The 22527-nt window shown below is 41.6% G+C and overlaps 1 protein-coding gene across 3 annotated transcripts in view; it reads right to left on the reverse strand.

Moving 5' to 3' along the window:
- NF2 (NF2, moesin-ezrin-radixin like (MERLIN) tumor suppressor) overlaps positions 1–22527 on the reverse strand; it is an 85006-nt gene that overhangs the window by 26106 nt on the left and 36373 nt on the right. For all 3 annotated transcript variants that reach the window (XM_068562206.1, XM_068562207.1, XM_068562208.1), the window contains exons 4-8: positions 21849–21932; positions 13902–13970; positions 12975–13057; positions 5077–5152; positions 2538–2672 (exon numbers count right to left, since the gene is read on the reverse strand). In XM_068562206.1, coding sequence (XP_068418307.1) covers positions 2538–2672; positions 5077–5152; positions 12975–13057; positions 13902–13970; positions 21849–21932 — 447 coding nt within the window. The remainder of the gene's footprint in view (positions 1–2537; positions 2673–5076; positions 5153–12974; positions 13058–13901; positions 13971–21848; positions 21933–22527) is intronic.

Genomic DNA, 22527 nt, shown 5'->3' on the forward strand with positions numbered 1-22527 from the left:
AGAAGCAGTATTGCTCTTGTGTAGGCTGCTATTTATGAATTTTGTGAGCTTATTTTTGGCCTTGCTATCAAAGCCCAGAGCTGTCAGTGGGAAACCTCAAGGAGTGGGGAAACCACAGGCTCTGTGCCACGCCAGGGCATGCACACAGAATCAATGGCTCACTTAAAATAAACCAGCACTTCTGTTGTGACAGCACAGTCGTTGTATATAACGACCAAGACTACTTCTCATCATGTCAAGTCAGCTTGGGGCCTTGCGCTGTGCGAGTTACTGACGTGACGGAACTCGGGGGCGCCTTGCCCCGGGAGAGGGAATATTAGTTTACTGTGTCGAGCCATCGCACTAGGGGAGACTTCACTCCTTGGCTTCCATGAAGGATGAGTGTTTTGGGAGCCTTTAGCACGCGAAGTTGTGGATGTGCAGTAAATAGACTTTATGAAATTAGAGATGAAAAACTACCAGCACACCTACTGCTTTAAGTCACGTAGAACTTTCAGTTTAAGTGCTTTAAAAGAGAAAACCTAAATGCTCATCTCCTGGGCTACTTACAAAAATCTGAGAAGCCAAAATGTTTTGAATTAAGAAGCTCAATCTGTCTCATCAAGCATGGCCGAGTAGATCTCAACCACATACTGGCAACCAGGGGCCTGGTGCTCCTTTCCTCGAGTTGCTACACGAGGAAAGAGAAAGCAGGAAACCTGCACGGGGTTGGGGGCTCTGCAGGCAGCCACGTGGGCCGTCTCTGTTACTCACTCCACGCCCGGGCCTGCCTTCCTCAGCCCGGTGCAGTGCGTCTCAGGGCCCGTCCTCTGTGCTTCCCTGGAAACTCAGGGGATGTGGCTTCTGCTGTTCCTCTCACCAGACACAGGTCACCTGATCCCTCTGCATCTCCGCTTCCTGAGGTGACACAGAGCAACCAGAACACAGTCCCTACTCTCACAGCAGTGTTCTTGTGAAGACTGAATCAGAGCCAGGGCAAAGCTGCTGGCAGGCTGAAAAGTACCATATCGTCACCACCTCTGTCACCAGCCGCTCCCACTGAGGTTATGGATCACGGCAGTTGAGTCACTACTTGACTATAACTTCCCTGAGGGCTGAGACTGCATTCTCTACATCTTTGTTCCTCCCACAAAACCTAACACAAAGGAGATGCTCAAAAACTCCCTTAAAATTAACAATGAATGTGGTTACCAAGGGGGAAAGGGTGGGGGAGGGGATAAATTGGGAGACTGGGACTGACATATACACACTACTATATATAAAATAGATAACTAATAAGAACCTACTGTATAGCACAGGGAACTCTACTCAATACTCTGTAATGGCCTGTATGGGAAAAGAATCTAAAAAAGAGGGGATATATGTATATGTTTAACTGATTCACTTTGCTGTCCAGCAGAAACTAACACAACATTGTAAAGCAACTATACTCCAATAAAAATTAATTTTAGAAATTAACAAAGAATGAATGAATGAATGAATATAGGATTACAGCATTAGGGAAAAGTCACAATGCTATATAGTAATATTTGAATTCTAAGTTAGAGTGCTCATTTGAGTTATTCAAACTTAATTTTTCTTTAATTCTTGTAAGCAAGTTGGCCTGATATCCTTCTTTATATCACTGCTGATATGTATATATTATATATACTATATATATATATGTATATATAATACATATACATTCACATACATGTTATGGAGAGGTGTGTGTGTGTGTGTGTGTGTATATATATATATATATATATATATATATACACACACACACACACACACACATCTCTGCATCCCATAAATCAAGCACTGGACACAGAGAGAGGGTTTAATATACACCACACTTAAAATACAAAGAGAGGGGCTTCCCTGGTGGCGCAGTGGTTAAGAATCCGCCTGCCAATGCAGGCAACACGGGTTTGATCCCTGGTCCGGGAAGATCCCACATGCCGCAGAGCAACTAAGCCCGTGTGCCACAGCTACTGAGCCTGCGCTCTGGAGTCCGCAAGCCACAACTACTGAGCCCACGTGCCACAACTACTGAAGCCCGTGCGCCTAGAGCCCGTGCTCCACAACAGGAGAAGCCACTGCAATGAGAAGCCTGCGCACCGCAACGAACAGTAGCCCCCTCTCGCCGCAACTAGAGAAAGCCCGCGCACAGCAACTAAGACCCACACAGCCAAAAATAAAAATAAATAAAATACATAAATTTATTAAAAAAGAAAAACAAAGAGAATTCCCACCAGAAATAGAAAGCCAAGTAATAAGAAAGGGTTACTTTCTGGTTTGTTTACTGTTCTCCAGGGTTTAGTCCTGACAGTTGAGCTTCCCAGCCTCTCATTAGTCAGCAGAGGGGTTTAGTTATGCTGTTTGAAAACAGGATGCCAGTACTGTTCTGTAAATACTATAAAAATCAACAAGCAAAAACCCAAAGCCTGGGAATTAAAGGATCTTGCTGCTAACAAGGAGCGGCCGCTCCAGAAGGAGAGATGGGGAAAAACCTGCTGGGCCGCCAGGGCATCTACAGTGCAGACGGGTCCTACCTCCTTGTCGCTGTACGAGATGTTTCGGATTTCGTTCCACGGGAAGGAGATCTTGGGGGTCAGTCTGTTCTCAGGGTCATAAATGTGAAGCCCCAAAGCATCCACTCCGAGCAGCAGCTCTGTGCCCTTTTTATTCTGTAGATTTGACAAAGAACAGCCACCGTCAGCTCCAGCTGAGGCTCAAGATTTTATTCAACTTCCCAAAGAACCTGGCATAGACTGTTACATGTGACAAGTTTCAACAGGTCCCAACAGAAGTCACTGCTGTCTTAGAACCCAGGGGGCCTCCAGCTTCCTGAACTGGGGCAGGTGGAGGCAAAATGATACCATTCTTGTGAGTCATGTGTCCCACGGAAGGACACTGGGGGCTCCTGTCACTGGCTCCATGGCTAAAGTAGAGGTAATCGAAACATTGTTACTGCTAATTAAATAACTGGCTTATCATAGATGTAGAATAAAAACTTGTAGGATTAAACACCTCTTATGTTAAAAGAAAAGGTTATTGTACTACCAGAAAGAAAACTCTAAGTGCTGGGATCAGATGGCCTTATTTTACACTAAAATGTAGTTTCAATGTGATAAAGCAAGTATAAAGTGTTAACTGTAGAATCCAGGCTGTGGGTATACATAGGCATGCACTGTAAAAGTCTTCCAACTTTCCTGCACGTTGGAAACTTTTTACTACAAAATATCAGAAAAATATATCAAAATGAATTATATATAAATTGTACCCTAATAAAGCTGTGTAAAAATTTAATTGATAGACTGTACGCAGGCTGTCCCTCTGATGGCAGTCCGGCCAGCAGCCAGGGCACCCATAGGGCAAGCGTCCTGGGCCCCCATGTCACTGACCAGTGTGCACCTGGAGGCCACCTCTTTGGGCTGCAGGCCCATCCCCCTGTGCTGCAGTCTGGTCCTCGTATGGCAGTGGGGGGAATCTCCCCACACCTGACCCCTTGCTGACAACAAGGAAACGGACCCAAGACTCCAGGGCAGGAAAACAGGTCTGCAAACTGAGAAGGTGCGGGGACTGTGATGAGAAGTACAAGGCTAACAGCAGGCGTCAGGAGGAGGAGCGAGCACTCTGAGATAAATCTTCTACTCCAGCTGACACCTGAAGTCAGATGTGATCACCAAACCATGAGGGAGAGTCGTCTGCTCGTCTGCAGAGCTCTTAAAACCACTGCGTTAACACAAGTGAGTCTTTGTGCTTTAAAAATCTATAGTACGTTTTGGAAAACAAGACGTTTCATTATGTTTCTAGCTTAAGTTTTTTAAAAGAATGGATTGCACCCTCTGCCTCCTATCATGAGGCTCCAACTGTTCTAGCGAATAAACAGAGAAGTGGGGACTCAAGCAGCCCCTTTTAAATTGTTTTAAGCACACGTCTTCCTTAGGTGATGGTGAAATTTCAGGAACTTTAACACAAAGACACTAAAATATCCATTAGCCTCATCTATCGCACAATACAAGGCACACACGCACAAAATAGTATAATTTAGTCTGACTGCTGTAGAAATATTCCCTCATAAGAAGCTGTTTTTGAAGGGTTATAAAACACTAGTTTTCTACAATGTAGGTGGTGGGGCAAGAGGAGTCATATGGACAAAACCACAGAAATGTGTCAAATGAGTCTGACATTAAAGAAACCAAACAATTAACAAATACAAATTAATAAAACTTTAGAAAACAACCTTTGGCGTTATTAGGGAAAATCTTTTAGGCATTTGTATACTATACAAAAATGACAATTTGTCAGTGTGCCTTATTTTATGCAAATGATCCATTAAAAATATGTATTTAGAAAACAAAGTAGAAAGCTATCCCTAGGATATTTTAAATGTGTTTCAATTTACCTAAATTTAATACAAAATTTATGGAAACCCTGAAAAGGAAAGCAAGCCTTAACTATAATGATAGCTGTTTTACTGTCTACTCATCTACAGTTTGGAACCGGCAATGAAATACTTCAGCAAATCGCATGAACTCCTTTGGGAGGAGCTGCGTCCAGCAGCAGAGCCTCAGGAGAAAGATGCTTGAAAGGCGGGACAGGGGCTGAAAACAAACGCTTCTCCGGTGCAGGAGCAGCAGGTTCCCAAAGGACAGCGGACTATTAATGGTCTGCAAAGAAAATCAATTAGCCTGCCAGGGAGAGTCCCCACCCAAACAAATCAGTAATCTGTAAAAGCAGCTTTACTCTCCTTGTGTCCTGGGGGAAGAAAATATTTACAGGTGTTCCCTGTGGACCCGGATCTCACAGAGCCAGAGACAATCAAATGTTACACCAGAGAATTCAGACAGGTTTCTGCCCAGGCAGGACCAGGCCCTCCCAGGCTCCACTGATACTTAATTACCTAGGATCTAACTTAAGTCCCAATATAGAAAATGAGGCTCTGACACCCGCCCCTTCCTCTTCCCCTGTTCACCACTGAACTGTCGAAGTGTCGACCGCCCTGGGATGGGGAGGGACCCATTTTAACAGTCTGCCCTCATTCAGTCTCCACCCACACACGGGGAACTCGCAGAGGCTTCCACACACCCGGATTGTAAAGTAGTTCACACCGTACATCTCCAGGTCCTGAGCTATCTTCAAATATTCCATTTCAGCTTCGTCCCTGCAAGGAGAATGAAAGACACCGTCACTGGCACGGAAATGAGAAATCTGGAGGGCGGCGCACACCGAGCTGAGCTTCGAACCTGCGGGAAGACGCGAGCCAGGCAGCTACCCGCCAAGCTCTGCCCGGTCCCAAGTCTGTTAACCACACCACACAGAGGTGAAGCAGAATTTCCCATCCCCGTGAAAACAAGAGAATAGATTCATTACAGTGTCTCTTGGCTTCAATTTCATGCTTAACCCTTGGTAAACAGTGACACCTGGCTTGAGTAATTCAAGACAAGCACGTGGTACATCTGCTCCCTCAAATGGATTTGGATGTTCGAATTTTACGTAAGCTGTTGCTGTATCTAATTGCGTACCTTCTTCACCTAGAAGGTTTTGGTAATGATGTATCTCTCTCTGCAAGCTACCTGAGAGCTGCCTTTCTGATTTTATTCCTTTGGGTGTTATTGGAGGTTAAGGCACCTTCCTGATTTTAATCCTTTGGATGTTGCGGGAGGTTAGGGCAGGAGCTATCCAGGCTGTCAAACCCAAGCCTGGTCACCCACTTCTAAGTTGTGAGTCAGACTTAAAGGAAGCTCTTGAAGTAGCAATGACTTGCAGAAAACTCCCAGATAGGTACAGTGTTGAAATATCTTAACTCAAGTCTCCCTATGACCTTGCCTTCTTCCCTCTCTCCCATCTCAAAATGGTCTCAAATGAATTTTAAAAATTCAACCTGAGAGGAGGAGCAGTGGCAAGCAGGTGGAGCAATTCGAAATCACACACGTTGTTGATGTAAATTGATACAATTGCTTTGGAAAATTGTTTGATGTTATTTGTAATAGCAAAAACCAGGGGACAACGGGACAACCTAAATGTCCATCAGTAGTGGAATGGATAAATAATGTGTGGTCTATGAATACAGCGGAATTCTACACAGCAATGAAAATGGAAAAAACCACCGTTACAAGCCACAAACCCAAATCTCACAATATCATGCTGCATAAAAGAAGTGAGGCACAAATAACAGAAACTGTCTGATTGCACTTATACAATGTTTAAAACAGGCAACACTAATCCATGGAGTTGGATTCAGAAGAGTGGTTACCTCTGGGGAGGAGTGATCGGGGGCATGTGCTTTCTTGTCACCTGGTGTTACCTGGTGTTTTCACTTTGTAAGAATCCATCAAGTGGTATATTTATGACTTGTCCACTTTTATACTTTTTTAAGAGTTAAAAACAACATGTGATAGGAAGTTGATTTGAAGAAGAGAAAACAAATATTAAAGGCTAATGAAAAGATGATCAATTCCTAAAGTGATAGGGGAAATGCTAATTAATACTTAAGATACAAAATTTCACCTTTTAGATCACAAAGATTAGATTGGTTAAAAACCAGTGTTGGGGAGAGAATGGGGGGAACACTTTCACACACTGCCGATGGGCTTGTAAATAGGTACAACCTTTTCGGAGGGCAATTTGGAGGCACCTGTCAAGACGCAAAATGCTCACATCCTTTTGCCTCAGCAACTCCTCTAAAGGATCTATCCTCAGAACTACTCATACAATTACATAATGATATCAGATTGTACACCGCAGAACATTCTGTAAAAGTGAAAGACCTATAGCTACTCCAAATACCATCAATAGAGGAATGGACGCAAAAGCTATGGGATATGCATATAATAGAACTTTTCTTTCTGAATTTTATTTTATTTATTTTTTTATACAGCAGGTTCTTATTAGTTATTTTATACATATTAGTGAATGTATGTCAATCCCAAACTCCCAATTCATCCCACCACCACGCCCCGCCACTTTCCCCCCTTGGTGTCCATACATTTGTTCTCTACATCTGTGTCTCTATTTCTGCCCTGCAAACCGGTTCATCTGTACCATTTTTCTAGGTTCCACATATATGCGTTAATATACGATATTTGTTTTTCTCTTTCTGACTTACTTCACTCTGTATGACAATCTCTAGATCCATCCAGGTCTCTACAAATGACCCAATTTCGTTCCTTTTTATGGCTGAGTAATATTCCACTGTATATATGTACCACATCTTCTTTATCCATTCATCTGTCGATGGGCATTTAGGTTGCTTCCATGACCTGGCTATTGTAAATAGAGCTGCAATGAACATTGGACATTGGGGTGCATGTGTCTTTTTTTTTTTTTTATTTTATTTATTTACTTATTTATTTATTTATTTATTTAATTAATTAATTAATTTTATTTTTTGGCTGCGTTGGGTCCTCCTTGCTGCGTGCGGGCTTTCTCTAGTTGCGGCGAGAGGGGGCTACTCTTCATTGCAGTGCACAGGCATCTCATTAGGGTGGCTTCTCTTGTTGCGGAGCATGGGCTCTAGGCGCACGGGCTTCAGTAGTTGTGGCACGCGGGCTCAGTAGTTGTGGCTTGTGGGCTCTAGAGCTTGGACTCAGCAGTTGTGGCACACAGGCTTAGTTGCTCCGCGGCATGTGGGACCTTCTTGGACCAGGGATTGAACCCGTGTCCCCTGCATTGGCAGGCAGATTAACCACTGAGCCACCAGGGAAGTCCCTGCATGTGTCTTTTTGAATTATGGTTTTCTCTGGGTATATGCCCAGTAGTGGGTTTGCTGGGTCATATGATAATTCTATTTTTAGTTTTTTAAGGAACCTCCATACTGTTCTCCATAGCGGCTGTATAAATTTACATTCCCACCAACAGTGCAAGAGGGTTCCCATTCCTCCACACACTCTCCAGCATTTGTTGTTTATAGATTTTCTGATGATGCCCATTCTAACTGGTGTGAGGTGATACCTCATTGTAGTTTTGATTTGCATTTCTCTAATAATTAGTGATGTTGAGCAGCTTTTCATGTGCTTCTTAGCCATCTATATCTCTTCTTTGGAGAAATGTCTATTTAGGCCTTCTGCCCATTTTTGATTGGGTTGTTTGTTTTTTTAATATTGAGCTGCATGAGCTGTTTATATATCTTGGAGATTAATCCTTTGTCCGTTGATTCGTTTGCAAATATTTTCTCCATTCTGAGGGTTGTCTTTTTGTCTTGTTTATAGTTTCCTTTGCTTGGCAAAAGCTTTTAACTTTCATTAGGTCCCATTTGTTTATTTTTGTTTTTATTTCCATTACTCTAGGAGGTGGATCAAAAATATCTTGCTGTGATTTATGTCAAAGAGTGTTCTTCCTATGTTTTCCTCTAAGAGTTTTACAGTGTCCGGTCTTACATTTAGGTCTCTAATCCATTTTGAGTTTATTTTTGTGTATGGTGTTAGACAGTGTTCTAATTTCATTCTTCTACATGTAGCTGTCCAGTTTTCTCAGCACCACTTATTGAAGAGACTGTCTTTTTCCCATTGTATATCCTTGCCTCCTTTGTCATAGATTAGTTGACCATAGGTGCGTGGGTTTATCTCTGGGCTTTCTATCCTGTTCCACTGATCTATATTTCTGTTTTTGTGCCAGTACCATATTGTCTTGATTACTGTACCTTTGTAGTACAGTCTGAAGTCAGGGAGTCTGATTCTTCCAGCTCCGTTTTTTCCCCTCAAGACTGCTTTGGCTATTTGGGGTCTTTTGTGTCGCCATACAAATTTTAAGATTTTTTGTTCTAGTTCTCTAAAAAATGCCACTGGTAATTTGATAGGGATTGCATTGAATCTGTAGATTGCTTTGGGTAGTATAGACATTTTCACAATATTGATTCTTCCAATCCAAGAACATTGTACATCTCTCCATCTGTCTGTGTCATCTTTGCTTTCTTTCATCAGTGTCTTATAGTTTTCTGAGTACAGGTCTTTACCTCCTTAGGTAGGTTTATTCCTAGGTATTTTATTCTTTTTGTTGCAGTGGTGAATGGGATTGTTTCTTTAATTTCTCTTTCTGATCTTTCGTTGTTAGTGTATAGGAATGCAAGAGATATCTGTGCATTAATTTTGTATCCTGCAAATTTACCAGATTCATTGATTAGCTCTAGTAGTTTTCTGGTGGCATCTTTAGGATTCTCTATGTATAGTGTCATGTCATCTGCAAACAGTGACAGTTTTACTTCTTCTTTTCTAATTTGTATTCCTTTTATTTCTTTTTCTTCTCTGATTGTCGTGGCTAGGACTTCCAAAACTATGCTGAATAACAGTGGCAAGAGTGGATATCCTTGCCTTGTTCCTGATCTTAGAGAAAATGCTTTCAGTTTTTCACCATTGAGAATGATGTTTGCTGTGGGTATGTCGTATATGGCCTTTATTATGTTGAAGTAGGTTCCCTCTATGCCCACTTTCTGGAGTTTTTATCATAAATGGGTGTTGAATTTTGTCAAAAGCTTTTCCTGCATCTATTGAGATGGTCATATGGTTTTTCTTCTTCAATTTGTTAATATGGTGTATCACATTGATTGATTTGTGTATACTGAAAAATCTTTGCATCCCTGGGATAAATCCCACTTGATCATGGTGTATGATCCTTTTAATGTGTTGTTGGATTCTGTTTGCTAGTATTGTGTTGAGGATTTTTGCATCTATATTCATCAGTGATATTGGTCTGTAATTTTCTTTTTTTGTAGTATCTTTGTCTGGTTTTGGTATCAGCGTGATGGTGGCCTCATAGAATGAGTTTGGGAGTGTTCCTTCCTCTGCAATTTTTTGGAAGAGCTTGAGAAGGATGGGTGTTAGCTCTTCTCTAAATGTTTGATAGAATTCACCTGTGAAGCCATCTGGTCCTGGACTTTTGTTTGCTGGAAGATTTTTAATCACAGTTCCAATTTCATTACTTGTGATTGGTCTGTTCATATTTTCTATTTCTTCCCGGTTCAGTCTTGGAAGCTTATACCTTTTTAAGAATTTGTCCATTTCTTCCAGGTTGTCCATTTTATTGGCATAGAGTTGCTTGTAGTAGTCTCTTAGGATGCTTTGTATATCTGCGGTGTCTGTTGTAACTTCTCCTTTTTCACTTCTAATTTTATTGATTTGAGTCCTCTCCCTCTTTTTCTTGATGAGTCTGGTTAAAGGTTTACCAATTTTGTTTATCTTCTCAAAGAACCAGCTTTAAGTCTTATTGATCTTTGCTATTGTTTTCTTTGTTTCTATTTCATTTATTTCTGCTCTGTTCTTTATGATTTCTTTCCTTCTACTAACTTTGGGTTTTGTTTGTTCTTCTTTCTCTGATTGCTTTAGGTGTAAGGTTAGATTGTTTATTTGAGATGTTTCTTGTTTCTTGAGGTAGGCTTGTATTGCTATAAACTTCCCCCTTAGAACTGCTTTTGCTGCGTCCCATAGGTTTTGGATCATCGTGTTTTCAATGTCATTTGTCTCTAGGTATTTTTTGATTTCCTCTTTGATTTCTTCAGTGATCTCTTGGTTATTTAGAAACGTCTTGTTTACCCTCTATGTGTTTGTGTTTTTTTCCCTGTAATTGATTTCTAATCTCATAGTGTTGTGGTCAGAAAAGATGCTTGATATGATTTCAATTTTCTTAAATTTACCAAGGCTTGATTTGTGACCCAAGATGTGATCTATCCTGGAGAATGTTACATGAGCACTTGAGAAGAAAGTGTAATCTGCTGTTTTTGGATGGAATGTCCTATAAATATCAATTAAATCTATCTGGTCTATTGTGTCATTTAAAGCTTGTGTTTCCTTATTACTTTTCTGTCTGGATGATCTGTCCATTGGTGTAAGTGAGGTGTTAAAGTCCCCCACTATTATTGTGTTACTGTCGATTTCCTCTTTTATAGCTGTTAGTAGTTGCCTTATGTATTGAGGTGCTCCTATGTTGGGTGCCTATATATTTGTAATTGTTATATCTTCTATTTGGATTGATCCCTTGATCATTATGTAGTGTCCTTCCTTGTCTCTTGTAACATTCTTTATTTTAAAGTCTATTTTATCTGATATGAGTATTGCTACTCCAGCTTTATACTGATTTCCATTTGCATGGAATATCTTTTTCCATCCCCTCCCTTTCAGTCTGTATGTGTCCCTAGGTCTGAAGTGGGTCTCTTGTAGACAGTATATAGATGGGTCTTGGTTTTGTATCCATTCAGCAAGCCTGTGTCTTTTGGTTGGAGCATTTAATCCAGTCACGTTTAAGGTAATTATCGATATGTATGTTCCTAGTACCATTTTCTTAATTGTTATGGGTTTGTTTTTGTAGGTCCTTTTCTTCTCTTGTGTTTCCCACTTAGAGAAGTTCCTTTAGCATTTGTTGTAGAGCTGGTTTGGTGGTGCTGAATTCTCTTAGCTTTTGCTTGTCTGTAAAGCTTTTGATTTCTCCGTCGAATCTGAACGAGATCCTTGCCGGGTAGAGTACTCTTGGTTGTAGGTTCTTCCCTTTCATCATTTAAAATGTATTGTGCCACTCCCTTCTGGCTTGTAGAGTTTCTGCTGAGAAATCAGCTGTTAGCCTTATGCGAGTTCCCTTGTATGTTATTTGTCGTTTTTCCCTTGTTGCTTTCAATAATTTTTCTTTGTCTTTAATTTTTGTCAATTTGATTACTATGTGTCTCGGCATGTTTCTCCTTGGGTTTATCCTGCCTGGGACTCTCTGCTTCGTGGACTTGGGTGGCTATTTCCTTTCCCATGTTAGGGAAGTTTTTGACTATAATCTCTTTAAATATTTTCTCGGGTCCTTTCACTCGCTCTTCTCCTTCTGGGACCCCTATAATGCAAATGTTGTTGCATTTAATGTTGTCCCAGAGGTCTCTTAGGCTGTCTTCATTTCTTTCTTTTTTAAAAAATTATTTATTTATTTATTTAATGTATTTACTTTTGGCTGCATTGGATCTTTGTTGCTGCACATGGGCTTTCTCTAGTTGCAGTGAGTCGGGGCTACTCTTCGTTGCGGTGTGCAGGCTTCTCATTGTTGTGGCTTCTCTTGTTGTAGAGCGCAGCCTTCAGTAGTTGTGGCTTGTGGGCTCTAGAGCACAGGCTCAGCAGTTGTGGTGCATGGGCTTAGTTGCTCTGCGGCATGTGGGATCTTCGCAGACCAGGGCTCGAACCCGTGTCCCCTGCATTGGCAGGTGGATTCTTAACCACTGCGCCACCAGGGAAGCCTTGTCTTCATTTCTTTTCATTCTTTTTTCTTTATTCTGTTCCACGGCAGTGAATTCCACCATTCTGTCTACCAGGTCACTTATCCATTCTTCTGCCTCAGTTATTCTGCTATTGATTCCTTCTAGTGTATTTTTCATTTCAGTTATTATATTCATCTCTCTTTGTTCTTTAACTCATCTGGGTGTTTGTTCTTTAATTCTTCTAGGTCTTTGTTAAACATTTCTTGCATCTTCTTGATCTTTGTCTCCATTCTTTTTCCGAGGTCCTGGATCATCTTCACTGTCATTATTCTGAATTCTTTTTCTGGAAAGTTGCCTATCTCCACTTCATTTAGTTGTTTTTCTGGGGTTTTATGTTGTTCCTTCATCTGGTACATAGTCCTCTGCCTTTTCATTTTGTCTATCTTTCTGTGAATGTGGTTTTCCTTCCACAGGCTGCAGAATTGTAGTTCTTCTTGCTTCTGCTGTCTGCCCTCTGGTGGATGAGGCTATCTAAGAGGTTTGTGCAAGCTTCCTGATGGGAGGGACTCAACAGAATTCTTAAAATGAACATAAATTAGCACTGAATGCAGTAGGTCTGTACATCCTGACAGGCAGTACATACCCACGCCCCCATGCACCAGAAAAGGACACACACAATCCTGAAGACCAGCACTGCTGCCAGCTCTCCCTTTTTCTTCTATATACTTCGGTACTGCATTTTGTTCAACAAACACATCCCAGTTTTCTAGTTCCTTAAAAAGAAAAAAGGCCCATAAGGTAATATAGATCAGTGATGAAGCAGCCTCACCTGGCTCTGCCTCGGTGCTCTGCGTACCAGGCTGTGATTCTTTCCTCCCACATTTCTGGAGTCATTTGATACAGATTTATTACCTAGCAAAAAAGAGAGCAAAATAAAAAATCCACACACAAAGAAAGTTCTGGTATTGTTTGGTATTTTTATAATTATGCATCATTTTTACAAAACAGCAAAGCTATTTTTAAAAAGCCACATACAGGGAGCCAGTCACATGCAGAGGTGGGTGTGTAAATAAGCACCGTTCAACCTGAGTCACAACTCGGAAAGCTGCACCATTTCTCAGGCTGCGGGGCACCCCTCGCCTGGCAGCACCCCTCTTTCCTGGGCCACAGAGCCCAGAGAGAGGACCTCGTTCAGGAGCAGAGCTCACTAATTTCGGGCCGGCCGCGGGCCAGGCTGTACGTGCTGCTGCCTTTGCCGCTGCAGAAACCATCAGAGGAGCAGGTAAAGTCAGGGGAAGGTGAGGAGCAGACCTTTATCACACATGACAGGGGAGTGGAGCTATAAAATGAGAAGCAGCAAAAGGTAGGGAAGGCCTGCTTCTGAGGCTAATGAACAAGACGAACACCACCAAGGATTAAAAGCTATAATGCCCACCCCCGACTCATCCCGTCTATCCGCCCCGCCCCGCGCAGCTGCAAACAGCTCATTTCCCCAGGCTGAACTCAGGCTGCTCCACGCCCCTCCCTAGGAATCACTGATGCTCCCCCACCTTTAAAGAAAGGACCATCCGCAGGCCATGCCTGTCCTGGCAACCCCAAACGAATCCCACGAACCTTTGCTTTTTAATGTTCTTAACAGAGATCATTACTTGAGATTGATTACAAAACATTTATAAAAATGTTCTTGCCACCTACGTCCAATATTCCTTCCGGTCCTTTGGTTATGTCTTCCCAAACAGGGAATTTGACTTCTTACCCTTTTTGGAAGCAATTCCTCTTGGGCCAAAAATCCCCGCTTGTGAACAGAGGGGTCGTAGTCACCGTACTGGAAGGAGAGGAAAAGGAGAGCGTGGGATTGAGATTCTAAAGACAAATGCGTTTCTGAACAGGTCAACTCAGCCTCTGTCCCTCCCAGCTCCAGGGAGCAATTTAGTTCTGATGACAAGTCAAGATTGCAACCTTGCTAGTTTGTTATCCTTGGATGAAAATACAAAACTGATTATATCTGTGAACAGAGTCGCATAATCCCGTAAGGGATGGATGGGTGACATGCTAATAAGAATGTGACATTTGTAGAGAAATGTGGCCGAGTTTTCTAACTCCTGAAGGAAGCCGTCACTACCAAAACAGCTTTTGAAAGGAGACAACAAAACACAACTGTGTAAGCTGTGATTAGCAACCAGTGATAAGAGTCTTACCTATAAATGCTTGTAAGTGGCTGGTAATTGGAGCCAACTGATAGGTGGGAGCTGGGGATAATGCCGGCAATATTTTTAATACCTTTCAATCAAGGCTCTGAAAAATGCTTTGGAAAAATCTGATGCCAACACTGTCATTTCCATCGTACAGACAAAGAAATGAGTAAAATGTTAACAGATTTTCCTGAAGCTGTAGAGCAAATCACTCTGGGGCCTGCATTTTAATGTACTCACCAGGGACAATAACTTGAAGTTTATTTTCTGATTTCAAAACAAATACCCCTCCCTGCTCTGCAGCGGGAAGGCCACCGCAATGAGAAACCCGCGCACCTCGCTGCAACTAGGGAGGGCCTGCGCGCAGCAATGAAGACCCAACACAGCCAAAAATAAATAGGATGGATAAATTTATAAAAAAACAAACAAACAAACAAATACCCCTTTCTTTCCTAGAAAGTTAGTCTGACCAGGAAATAATCAGAAATGAAGGAATTTTTTAAAAGAAACTAACCATAAAATATACAGAAGATCAAAGCCTGTCTCTTGTCAATCAGCATTCAGTGGCTTTTCTTTTGACCCAAAACAACAAAGCTCAGTATTTTAGTATTATCTTCTATAAACATTTATCCTTTTTGCCACCAACATTGGAAAAACAAAAGAAAGGTCTGGCACAAGGCTGTTGGCTCTACATCCCACCAAATCGGGTGAGGACATGGCCCACCCTCATACCCAAAGAACCTTAAGTTAGATTTCTGGTGAGTTTTCCAACAGACACTCATGAGATTGAAGAGATGTTCATCATCAACTGTAAATCATGACTTCTTCCCATACTACCCTTCTATAAAAGCCCCGAGGATTAATATCACTTATGAATCTCATAATTACCTTGCAAATAACAGAATTGTATTGCATTGTTTTTTCAGTTTAAAAAATTAACTGGTCAAACTTAAATACTTAACCCTGTCTATGCATTTCTTCATTTAAAAAACTTGAAGGAGGGACTTCCCTGGTGGTCCAGTGGTTAAGACTACATGCTTTCAATGCAGGGGGCATGGGTCTGATTCCTGGTTAGGGAACTAAGCTCCTGCATGCTGTTCGGTGCGGCCAAAAAAATTAAAAAAAAAAAAAAAAAATGAAGGAAACTGGTTTCTCTGGATCTCTGAAAGGCCAGGGGGGTGTAATAAGTCAGGAACTGTATGAGCTTTAACAGTACTCTCTGCGGAGAGTGCAGGTAGGAGCCTGAAATTGGGGGGGAGGGGGAGGGGGTACGGGAGGCAGGCTGCTTAAAGTTCAATTCCAGCTCCTTCACTTATTAGCTGTGACCTTAGAAATTTTGTGTCTCAGTTTTCTCATCTGTAAAATGGGAATAAGAAAAGTATTTATCTTATAGGATTCTTGTGGGGATTAAATGAAATACTCAGAATTTTTTTTTTTTTTTTTTTTTTTTTGGCTGCACCATAAGGCATGCAGGATCTTAGTTCCCTAACCAGGGATCAAACCCTTGCCCCCTGCATTGGGATCGTGGAGTCTTAACCACTGGACCACCAGGGAAGTCCCAACCCATAAAAATTTTAGAACTATGATTAACACACAGCATTCAATACAACCTGATGTCAAAAGATTAAAAACTCAGGTCATGTCACCTCTCCAAGTCTGTTTCCTAATTTGTCAAACGAGAGCATTTGTCTTGGAGGATTTTGAAGGGGAGGTGGCTCTGCAGCATCCCCTGAGGCCCCGAGTGAGGCACCCTCTCTCTAAACCTCAGCTTCCCCATCTGGAAAGCAAGGGTCAGAACAGTGCCTGCCTCCTGGGGGGTGACGAGGATGAAGACAGTCAGGTAAGCATTTTGCACGGTGCCCAGCTCATAATGAGTCAGGTATTATTGTCATCAGCTGTGTTATTTATGATGACACTGGTTACTCTTTGCCTGTCAGATTCTTAAACGGGGAGGATGATAAAGAAAGCCCTGTGAGTTGTACTTGCAAAACTCTCAACAGTGCTGACCAAACTCTAGTGCTTTTGCAAGCAGATATGCAAAGTGAAAGCTGTAAATTCAGGCTCCAAAGGCTTGCAAGATAAATGATCCACATTGTCATACTGAGCTCCCAGCTACTCCATTGATCAAATGCTACATCTGAGCACTGGGGAGGTGGCAAAGACACTGCTGAAGGAACTTCTCCACTGGACTAATTCCACTTATAACATTAAAGCCACCTTGAGGTATGTGTCTGCTCTTAAATGTCTTTTTAAAAAACAAAAGAAGAAGACAATCCTCAAGTTGTGGTGGCTGGTGAATATAAAAGAAAGTCAGACCACTCCATGGATGGAGATGGCTGTTCCTCCTCATTTTATGTACAGAGGCATCCCAATAACATAAGCAGGAGTGAATTTGCTGGGAAGCTAATGAGGCTTGGGTTTCAGGTCTCTGCACCTGCATGGGCCTGTACCTAATTTTATATTCATAATTTGGTGTTCTGGCATTAAAAGAACACCCTAAATTATATAAGCTTCAGGGCCCACAAAACCTGGATCCACCCCTGATATAAACCAATTGAATTTAAATTCAAGAAGGGAGTTCACCTTTTAAAGGGCTCTCAGAGTCACTTCTTAAACAGAGACAAATACTTTCCTCTGCTTATATGTATGAAAAATTAGACCAAATGCTCTGAATAGGATTTCACAAAACATAAAGGTTTAATCAATACATATATAGAATAAACAGTTAGATCCCAACCACACACCAGTCACTAAATTCCAGATGGATTAAAGACTTAAACCTATAAATGAAAATCCATAAAAATACCAGAATAAAATATAGAAGAACATGTGTATATTAAGTTGGTGAAGTCATTCCAAAAGTCACTCAAAACATGAAAAGGATTGACATGTAAAAAAAGATAAAAGATTAATATTCATAATATATAGAGTTCCTATAACTCAATTAGAAAAAGACAAACAATAAAGTGGAAAAAACAGGCAAGTCATAAACACTTGATTCACAGAGGAAATACAAATGGCCAATAAGTCTATGAAAATGATGCCCCAGTGGTAATCAAGGAAATGAAAACTTTTAAAAAATCTACTTTTTTGTCAAATTAGCAAAAATTTAAAAGGCTGATAGCAACCACTGTTGACGAGGATATGGAAAAACAGATATTCTCACCACTATTGGTAGAAGTTAAATTAGGAACTTTTGGAGAGCAATTTGGTCATAACTATTTAAATTTTTTTTGAGATAAAATTTACATACATAAAATTCACAATTTTTAGCATATAATTCAGTGGTTTTCAGTACATTCAAAATGTTGTACAACCATCACCACTGTCTAATTCCAGAATATTTCCATCACCTCAAAAAGAAATCCCTTACCCATTAGCAGTAAGTCCTAATTTCCTCCTCCTGTCCCCTGACAACCACTCAACCTACCTTCTGTCTCCATGAATTTGCCTCATCTGGACATTTCATACAAATGGAATCATACAATATGTGGCCTTTCCTGTCTGCTTCTTTCACTTAGCATTATTTAAATTTTAAATGTTCCTATCCTTCAACCCATTTATGCCATTTCTTGATATCTATCATAGACAAATATTGTTCGTATGTGCCCAAACAGGCGTACTCAAGGATGTTCACTGCACCCATTTAAGTAGAAAAGTAATAGAAAGAAAAACAAGCCTAAGTATCTACCAATAAAGATATATTTAAATAAACAACAAGGACCTACTGTATAGCACAGGGAACTATACTCAATATCTTGTAATAACCTATAATGGAAAAGAATCTGAAAAAGAATATATACATATATGTATAACTGAATCACTTTGCTGGACACTTGAAACCAACACAACATTGTAAATTAACCATACTTCAATTAAAAAAAAGAAAACAAAAACAAAACAACAGAAAAAGATATTTAAATAAACCACAGCCCCTCTGTTCTATGAAATACAGTTCAATAGTTTAAAAAACTGAGTAATTTAAGAACTCTCTTCTGACAGTTTTAAGTGAAAAGGGTGCACTATGCAGGACTTCCATTATAGTACCATTTATATCAACTTTTACCTCCTGGGTATTTTTTTTCCCTGGATTATTTTAAAGTTAGTCTCCTCCCATCCAACTGACCACTGCCCAAGTTGGGAACCCCATAGTCTCAGCCAGATGACCACCACAGCCTTCTAACAGGTCTCCCTGTTTCCAAACTGGTCTTACTCTAATCTGTCCTTCACACAGCCACCAAAGGATCTGTCTAAAATATAAACCCTTCACTGGCTCTGCAACCCCCACAGGATAAAGTTAAAACCCTTTATGATCTGACCCCCAGCAGACCTCTCCAGCCTCAACTCTTGCCACTCTACCTATACTTTACATATACCCAACTTCTTAGTTGCCTTTTGGCTGGCACTCTGCCCCTAATTAGCATCAAAGAGCAATAGGAAACAACAAGCCTCCTCTCCCACCAGTCTTTTCTCTCTCTGAACACTAGGAATCTGCTGGCCAGCCCTGCAAGATTGGGGAATTACATACCATTCTCTCCCAAAGTCATTTTTAATAAGAACACATTTCAAACACCAAATTGTCAATATAAAATCCAACAGGTGGCTTAAGATGTTGCAAGATGGTTTGGAGTGTCACATGACTGGGCCAAAAAAACCAGCCTATATTTCTGATTCAAAAATAACCTAAACTCCTACTAAGAAATATGGTTCTTGTTAGCTGAACCATGTGATTAATATTTGTATTTATGCTTTAAGGGTAATTGTTTCTTTATGCTTTGGAATGAACTGTCTATATCAGCTGAACAGCTGAAATACTGTAATGAATACATTTGTGCGTAATTACATCCCATGTGTTCATGAGCTCAATTCACTTTCCCCACCACACTTTTACATTTCCTATCTGTCTCAGAAAGGTTGTGGAAGAAAAGAAATGGAATATAATGGAAGGAACCAGGATGATTTACTGAAAAGTTTGGACTGATGTGACCATACAAATGAACCTGGAATTTAGTGAAAGGTAGTGTGTGATACCCAGAGACCCCTCTCACAGTGAGGGCAAGTGCAGGTGCTAAATTATGCAATCCAGACACTAGGGTTCTCACCCCTGCTCCATTCTGCAGCTCCATTCTGCTTCAAATCCTGTCCATCAAGAAGTGGGCTACAAACTCCATTTAAAAAAGGATTTACATCGGGCTTCCCTGGTGGCGCAGTGGTTGAGAATCCGCCTGCCAATGCAGGGGACACGGGTTCGAGCCCTGGTTTGGGAAAATCCCACATGCCGCGGAGCAACTAAGCCCATGCATCACAACTACTGAGCCTGCGCTCTAGAGCCCACGAGCCACAACTACTGAAACCTGCGCACCTAGAGCCTGTGCTCTGCAACAAGAGAAGCCACCGTAATGAGAAGCCTGCGCACCGCAACGAAGAGTAGCCCCTGCTCACTGCAACTAGAGAAAAGCCCGTGCGCAGCAACTAAGACCCATCACGGCCAAAAATAAATAAATAAATAAATTTATTAAAAAAAAAAAAATTAACATCAAGTATTGTGACTTTAGACAAATTATTAGTCCTTTCTGAGCCTTAAATTCTTTGGTTTACAGAAAAGACTCCATTGAGGATCGCAAGAAATATTCATGTTATAACACTTTGTAAAACTGTAAAACACTACAGGCGTGTAAGATCTGATCAATATTGTAATCAGAGACACCCTATTAATATTAACAGCTGTCCTAGAAACTGGAAGCATGTTATAATAATCCTTAGTTTCCCAAATGCAGACTTGAAGCCATAGATTACCTTTATTTGTAGGTTCCTGACAATTTACACCGGGAAAAACAGTTAAAGCACGCTCCTCCATATGAACCCCATATGCTGTCTGTGAATCACTTTCATCTCTAAATTAGCAGGATCCAAATTAGGAGGGCTTTCCTACAGTAAAATCTGTTTAAGCAAACATCTGCTGGTTCCCTGAAAAGTTTCTTTTTCTACAGGTGGCCTTTGAATTTGTGGCCCAAAATTTATGCAAAGAAAATGTAGCCTTTGAGACTAAAGTCCTTCAGAGAGAGGTAGTATCTTTGAGAACCTGGGCCTCCTCTCAGCCGGGGAGAAGGCGTGCTAGAGAGAAGCTCAGTTCCGGGCCAGGAAGTGCTCAGATTTAATGAAAGTGACAACAACTGCTTCGTCACTGTCAGGGCGATACTGATTGAAAGGACACATTTTTCCTGTTATTAATATTCTTAATCAAAGCATAAAAGGAAGCATATGTTTTAGTTGAATCAAGGCCCATTTTCTGTTTTCTCAATTACTCATTTGTCAGGACAGTGGAATAGGGGAGGCACAAAATGCATGAATTACCAAAGCCATGAATTCTGCCCTTAGCTTTACCCAAGATTGCCCAAATGACCTTGGGCAAATCACTGAGGGCAGATACTCACTTCGTGTCTGTATCAGTAACAGAGTTAACAACCTCCCCTCAGGCCAGTGAATACTCAGCAAATATTAGACAAGTCATCAAATGACCCTGATGCTTCTGTTAGTGTGACGAGCACGTACAGACCCTTTTTTCCTCCAAATGATAGGCCAGTTACTTCCTGGCTTTGATTTGAGATTATCTTAAGCTACCCCAGAAAGTGGGCTAAGAAGTTGCGGGTCTTATTAATTTCTCTAACATTTCAGGGAAATTGCTTTATGGATACCTCTAACTAAAAAGGAAAATAATAACTGAAAAGATTATGCAAAAATCACAAAAGTAACCCAGGTGTCCCAATTCTGAGGTCATCTTATGCTGCAGTGAAAGGTAGTAAGCAGAGGGATCAGGAGAAAGTGGCATGTGATTGAAGTCGGAAATCTGAGGGGCATGAAGCACCCTGGGCAGACCCTGTAGTGAGTCTTATAAAAACAGAGAGGACAGAAGCACAAGACCAGTGGTCTCCCTCTCCCACCACTCCCAGGCTGCAGCGATTTCTCTGTGAAAGACTCTCAGGTCACCAGACAGCTCAGCTGGGCTTGGTGGGGCCGAGAGCCCGCAGTGCCCGACCGTAAGCACAGCCAGCACGCCATCCAGGTGGATGAAGCAGGACATTCCCCAGGGTGTGACATGGTCCCGAGGCATAGGGCCGCTGGTCCTCAGAAGATGAGTCTGCAATGAGGAGCTGGGCCTTTCTGACCCCAAGGCCATGTTTGGCCAAAACTGGAGACGATAAACTCATTCTTCCTGGTTAATAAAAAGAGAGGTTGGCTGGGTGAATGTAATTAACCACATGTGCATAGTGAGATTACACAGATAATTCATCGAGCTGTACACTTATTGTTTGTACACACACGGACACTCTCACAAGATGAAACAGCAGTGGAACAGTGAGAGTGGTCCCCCAAGTCCACAAGTGCCATAGCACCCCACTTTCTGGGGAAAGTCTCTGAAGCCTAGAAGATCCAAAGAAACAGATGACTGGTGTGATCCTGTGACATGCATTAATGCCCAGGAAGAACGCGTTTTCCTTCTTTGAGCCTACCTTGGCCTGGACGGCGTAAGAAGCCAGGAGCACAGAAGCCTCGGGAGGGCAGTAGATCTTTTCATCTAAAATCTGCTTCTTTACCTGAAAGGGGCAACAGGGGAGACACGATACCATGTGCGTGGACAGGAGCCGTGCAGGCTGGTCACAGCAAGACACTGCAGTGTGTTCTAATGAGGCCTGTCAACCCAGCCTGCTAATGATTTTCTGACAAAGGGCACGATTTTTTCTTTTTACCACTGCCGACAGGTTGGGAGCTCGGTCCCCGAGAAGTTATTGGTAAGATGGCTACGCAGAAAAAAACCCTTAATCTCTTCTGTTCGTGATCAAATGCCGAAGAGGAAAAACAATCTTCGTAGTTAAAAAAAGAGACTGACATCTGGGTTGCGACGGAGGAGAGCTGTGAACTCGGGAAATGTCAGGAGCGGCTCTGGTGGTGATTGCAGCCTCGGCCCCAGCTGAGCACACGCAGAATCGGAGGAAATGGAGTCTGCTTTTAAGTCTTAACACAAGATCAAAGTCAGTGAGGCCACTGAGTTATGACTGCAGGAAAAAACCCCATCACTTTCAATATGCCTGCTCTAAGGAAAAAGGAAGCAATAAAGTTTGATCGATTAAACCTTTAAGTCCACTTGAGGTCCGGGAAACATAATTCTTAAGCCATAATGTTGAATTAACA

Source organism: Eschrichtius robustus, chromosome 14 (genome assembly GCF_028021215.1).
Source record: "Eschrichtius robustus isolate mEscRob2 chromosome 14, mEscRob2.pri, whole genome shotgun sequence".
Taxonomy (NCBI): domain Eukaryota; kingdom Metazoa; phylum Chordata; class Mammalia; order Artiodactyla; family Eschrichtiidae; genus Eschrichtius; species Eschrichtius robustus.